Source organism: Sardina pilchardus, chromosome 6, assembly GCF_963854185.1.
Source record: "Sardina pilchardus chromosome 6, fSarPil1.1, whole genome shotgun sequence".
In the NCBI taxonomy this organism is placed as follows: Eukaryota; Metazoa; Chordata; class Actinopteri; order Clupeiformes; family Clupeidae; genus Sardina; species Sardina pilchardus.
The window spans coordinates 20,257,013-20,262,688 of NC_084999.1; the positions used below are offsets into that span (position 1 = coordinate 20,257,013).

The 5,676-nt window shown below is 43.7% G+C and overlaps 1 protein-coding gene across 2 annotated transcripts in view; it reads right to left on the minus strand.

Annotated features, from left to right (window-relative positions):
* The window catches only part of rnf144b (ring finger protein 144B), a 10,957-nt gene extending 5,688 nt beyond the window's left edge, over positions 1-5,269 (minus strand). Inside the window, exons 1-3 of one of the 2 annotated variants that reach the window (XM_062538928.1) lie at positions 5,042-5,269; positions 2,261-2,453; positions 980-1,084 (exon numbers count right to left, since the gene is read on the minus strand). In XM_062538928.1, coding sequence (XP_062394912.1) covers positions 980-1,084; positions 2,261-2,374 — 219 coding nt within the window. In that variant the 5' untranslated portion in view covers positions 2,375-2,453; positions 5,042-5,269. Of the gene's footprint in view, positions 1-979; positions 1,085-2,260; positions 2,471-5,041 lie in introns of both variants that reach the window. The other variant, XM_062538929.1, reaches the window with a different exon arrangement.
* Positions 5,270-5,676: the final 407 nt, after the last annotated feature.

Below are 5,676 nucleotides of genomic sequence, written 5' to 3' on the forward strand. Positions count from 1 at the left end.
GTGTGTGTGTGTGTGCACTGTGCATCTCTGTGTGTGTGTGTGTGTGTGTGTGTGTGTGCACTGTGCATCTGTGCGTGTGTGTGTGTGTGTGAGGTGTGTGTAGGTGTGTGTGTTTGTGTGTGTGTGTGTGTGTGTACTGTGAATCTGTGTGTGTGTGTGTGTGTGTGTGTACTGTGCATCTGTGTGTGTGTGTGTGTGTGTGTGTGTGTAAGGGTGTATGTGTGCATGCGTGTGGGCGTGTTTGTGCATGTGTTTGTGTATTTTTTTATGTACATGCTGTGCTGTGTGTATGTGCTGGTGCATGTGTGTGTAGGTATGTGTCTGTGTGTGTGTGCGCGCGCGCGCGTGTGTGTGTGTGTGTGTGTGTCTGTGTGTGTGTGTGTGTGTGTGTGTGTGTTGGTGATGTGGGCCATAACTGTGCACACTGGGCCATAAATGATCCTTAGTGCAACCCATAGCCTTTAAGTGATGCATACAACAGCCAGTATTCTCTGCCGGGTCATTTTGGACCCGTGACACCACAGATGTAACTTTTTTTTTTTGAGACCTTTAGAATTTACCAAAATTGTGAAAATTGATTTTGCTGCATTTAAATAGATGTGTCTGAGGATTAGATGAAGCCTCATTCCAGGACAAAAAAGGAAAGTGTGCTTTTTACACAGTTAAACTTGAAAACGGGTCAATTTTGACCCTAACACAATAGAAGGGTTAAACAACAAAAACACAGTGGGGTTATGGTATTTAGCACCTTTATCCTAAATTAGAAGAATTAACAATAACAGTTAACATCACAATAATCCAGCAAGCTGTGTGTGTGTGTTTGTGTTTGTTATGCATGTGCGTCTGTGTGTGTGTGTGTGTGTGTGTGTGTGTGTGTGTGTGTGTGTGTGTGTGTGTGACAGAGAGAGTAAAAAGGGGACATCTCTAGTCACAATCTCCATATTTGCATGTTAATCAGCCATGCTGGTTGCCGTGGTACCTCGGAGTCGGAGAGTCCCTGCGTGGCCTGGCAGGAAGGGTCAGGGCAGGTGACCAGGGCACCCCCACCCTCACGCACACACAGGCTCACATACTGCTGCACACACTGGGACAGTGGGACAAAGACAGAGACAGTGAGACAAAGACAGAGACAGCATGACTGAATAAGAACAACAACAACAACAACAACACAACAACAACACATGCCATTCTTCTATCACTTTTCAAGGCACCCAAAAGAGGAACCTCACTAACCACCACCAACGTAGCATCCACCAGGGTGCTGCACAGCAGCCAGCCATTACCGGTATATGCGCCAGAACCACCACCACACACCAGACTGAGGTGGAGAGTGACGGAGTCCACAATAAGATACTGAATGGATCTGAGTCACTCACTCAGCTCTGTTGCTCCAAACGGACCTGTTTGGCTTGACACAACCTGTTGCACACGCTGAACAGCTGTAGCAGAGCCATGTTGCTCCTCTGCATCTTACATGCGCTACATGTGTCATTTATATGCACAGTGAATATTCACTGACTTGTGTGCTGCTCTGCACAAAACCTTAAGGTCATACGGGTCACCTATAACCTTTGTGTACACATTTTTTTTTTTTTTTATCTAGGGCTACCTACTAGAAAGCTGTTTCAATTATAAAGTTAAATAATGTGTTGCTTGAAATCACCATGAAAAGAACAAAATATGGTTCAAGGCCGTTGTTGTGCTCTCCAAAATCAAACTGATGTCAGTTCCACAACAAATAATTTTCCGGTAGCGTTTTTTCCAGAAGTAACCACATAAATAATGCTTAAGTAACCGTGCAGAATGTGGTTAAATCTGCTGGCATAAACGCGCTCCCTGTATCGACCAAAACTTGTTTGGCTGCACTTACAAGAGGTGACGGGAAAACAAGGACGGTTTTCTCAGGCAACACTGAGAAGCCATTGTGTGTTGTTTACAGTCAGTCTGTGTGAGAGTCCTTACCGTTAGCAACCAAAAGCCCTTGTGTAGATAAACACCTGCTCGTGACTCATAAACAACACTCCCTCCAAAATCTAGTGCTCACCCTTAATTTGAACTCAAACGTTCCAGTGTTTCAATAATAAGCCATCAAATATTCTCAGGCACTAGGAGACAGAAATATCATTGTTGCGTAACGTAGGAATTCATCATATGATGCGATATTCTATCAATCGAAGCAACCAAACCTGCCTATAACAGATACGCAAACCGTGCCCCTAAATCCCCCCAAATGATTCCAACCTGGCCACCGTATACTGACCTGAGTGCAGAAAACGCATCCGCAGTGCAGTGTGCTGGCATCGCCCTCTGGGTGGTGGGTGAGGCACAGCTTGCAGAAGATGGTAGCTGGTGGTGCGGAGGCACTGTCTGCCATGGTGGAGAAGAGGCTTGGGAACCTGCTGCCTGTTTACCCCCTCACCCAGGAAGACACCTGAGAGAGACCCGCCATGGCCCTGTGGACGAGAGGAAACTGGATTGGGTTGGGTGAGTGGATGGATGGACCACCGAGACTCAGCAGCTTAGCATGACAGGCAGTGCTTTCACACACAGCAATTGCTTTGTGTTCAATGGTGAACAGAGCTTTCACTCAAACAGGGGTTGGCTTTAATCGTGTCGTTTCTTAACTTTTACAGGAAACATATCTTGTACCTAATTCATCTTTGCTGTAAATAAGCAATGTCCGTGCTCCAAATATTCAGAGGACAGTTTATCACCCCAGTTCACATTGTTCATTTCATGCAGCTTGCTTGCCTTTAGGCATAGAAAAATAAATGTTTAGTGTGCTCTAGTGTCATGTTTTGGAAAATGTTTTGTTTTGTTAGTTTCCTTGTCATCAGAGTTAATAGTCCCAATATTATAAGACACAAGAACCACAACACGTAGTATCGTTTTCAACAACAACTCTGCCCAAGAGGAGAGAGTGCCCAGAAAGGAGAATTCTCAATTCTACAAAACAGTCTCTGCCCTCTTCAACGCAAAGAGGTTATTTTATTAAGAGCAAAGCAGAGCAAAACATATATCAGCATGACCTTTGGTCGAAACTTCATCATTCCACCCTAAATTCATCCTCTCTCTCATCTCCAGTTTCTTATCTTTGCAGGTGCATAGCTTTCCTGCAAGGCTATGTTCGTGTGAATAACAACTTTGAGCACACATATATGAAACTGAATTATAACTTTGACGCACACAAGTGAAGTTAATCATGATAATATATGTTATATGCATTTTTTTGTCAACAAGTAACCAAGGGAGAAAACAGAAGCCTCTTCTCTTCAATTGTGCTCAGACAATATCGTAAAGAGTTACATGGAAACAGAGTAGGCTTAAATCCTTTCTTGCTTTTCATACAGAGAGTGTGATTTTACAAGGAAAGCAACCCTGTAAGTCTCTTATATGAGTGGAGTGGCATATCACTCCTGGCAGAGCTGAGATCATCAGGAAGAGTAATGCACGTGTGACGAATCCACAATCAGATATGCAGTGGGCACAGTGTTCCACTTTTGTGGAGGAACATTTGTGTATGTGTGTTCCTCACAACGGGATTGAAGACATCAGACGTATATACAACTTGACGAGTCAGCTTGGAATTCACAGTGCTTCTGTACATGTTGTTCTGATGCATGGCTTGGCCAGTGTGTTACCGCACAGACAGGGAATTTCCAGGCACGATCAACTGCACAAACATGACCTTCATTATAATTCATACACAAGCAGCAGATATGCTGGTGTTTGAGATGTCTCTATTCACAACATTTTCCATTACCTTACGTGACCTTTTGAGATAGAGCTTCAATGTTTTTGCATTCCAAATGGCAAAACCGATATGTGGAAGCAAGGTGCACTCAGTTAAATACAACATACAACAAGGGGACAACTAATATAACTTGGACAGTGTACATTTACTTGAATTTTGCGTAATGCATTATGAACTAGAAAAGCACACAGAGAGCGCAGAAATCCAACAAGCGAAAACATATTCGCTTGGATCCAGACGGTGATCCGGATCACTCCCAAAATGTCATTGAAATCCATCCATAACTTTTTGAGCTATCTTGCCAACAAACATACAAACAGACAGACAGGCAGACAAACAGAGGAACAAACAAACCCAGATGAAAACATAACCTCCTTGGAGGTAATGAGCGACAATGTCAAAAAGATGCTTCACTAGTTTGACACAAAACCAAACTACTCAAAGATGACATTTTAAGTAAACCTATCGAACCATCTTAAGTCAGTGTTATATCTGTTTGGCATGTCAATGCTCTCTGACCTTTTAAAAATGCTGTCTTTAATTATGACAGAAAAAAAGCATCTGAGCATTATTACAGGGGGCCCCCAGAGAACCCTCCCCCCTTGCAATAATACTATAAAGTGAAGTCTATGTGGGCACTATGAAGTCTACTGTATGTATGAAGTACTATGAAATCCTGTGTATTTAGTATTGATGAACCGTGCTTGACCAGTTCAACCGGAAAAACAGAGAGCAGGGGTCACAACAACACACCAGCAGATCCTATCATATCACCCTTTCAAGTCTATCCTCAGATTGACATGATGATATGGGGCAATTGGAACAGCCAAAAGGGTAAAACAACACAACAGTCATCTACATACTAGAACTGCACTGTCATTCTTGAAAAGGCTGCAGTCTGTTTGTTGAGGTAAACCAACGGGGAAATATCACAGTCCTATTTCAACATACTCACTTTCGGGGAGGGGGGCATGGTGGTTTTACACACGCCTGACCAAATGCATATTTATTACTGGATTTAAGAAAGCAGGAGCAGCTCCTACATTCTTGGTACCGTCTCACAGTCAGATTCCAACCTTCTGATTACGCAGTAGTAATAACTTTTTTAAAAAGTCGACGGCACCATATGAAAACGACCTCCCGAGAACTCACCATGCCCCCCCTCCACTTAGCCTATTTTTTGTATCACACCCCGGTCCTCCTGAACGCCCTCTCTCTGACAATCACACCCTGTTGGCATTTGATCAAATGGGCATACATACAATTGGTGAACACTGATGTTCTTACCTTGCTATCAGTGTGGCTGCTCCGGTCCTTCCCCACCGACGCAAAGTCTTTGACACTTCTGTTGACACACATCCGTGTATTCAAGAAAAACACTTGCAGGCCTACTGTCAGCTCGGCATCCTAAAGCACCACCCATTTAAAAGTCCGATTAGCAGATGTCCCTCCCCGCCATCGCCCAAGAAGAAGACCTGAGCGGTACCGCCCGAGTCATCAACAGCGGGCGCGAGACAATTCAGTACACTACTTCCTGCTTCCTCATCCTCCAGCAGTGTATGATTTAGACAGATTAACTCATTGTGTCCTGTAGTAATTTCATTTTATTTTACAGATTGCTTAGAGAAAGAGGTTGCTGAGATGACAGGCTTCCGGTATCCCATATGCAATGCAATGCAATGCGTATTGAGGATAACAGCCTGCGACAACAGCCTGCGCAAAAAAGTTCTTTTGAGCACCTGTTCTACTACCTGGTCCAGTGAGACTAACATGTAGGCTACAGTGTGAACGTGTTCTACATTAGCGTCAAAAATTCAATAATTTCGTTGTTAATTTAACTTTGGCTACATGTGAAGGACTATTTTGCTTTCGAAGACAGGCAGGTGCAGCATTTATCAAGTGTTCTCTGGCCAGACAGTGCT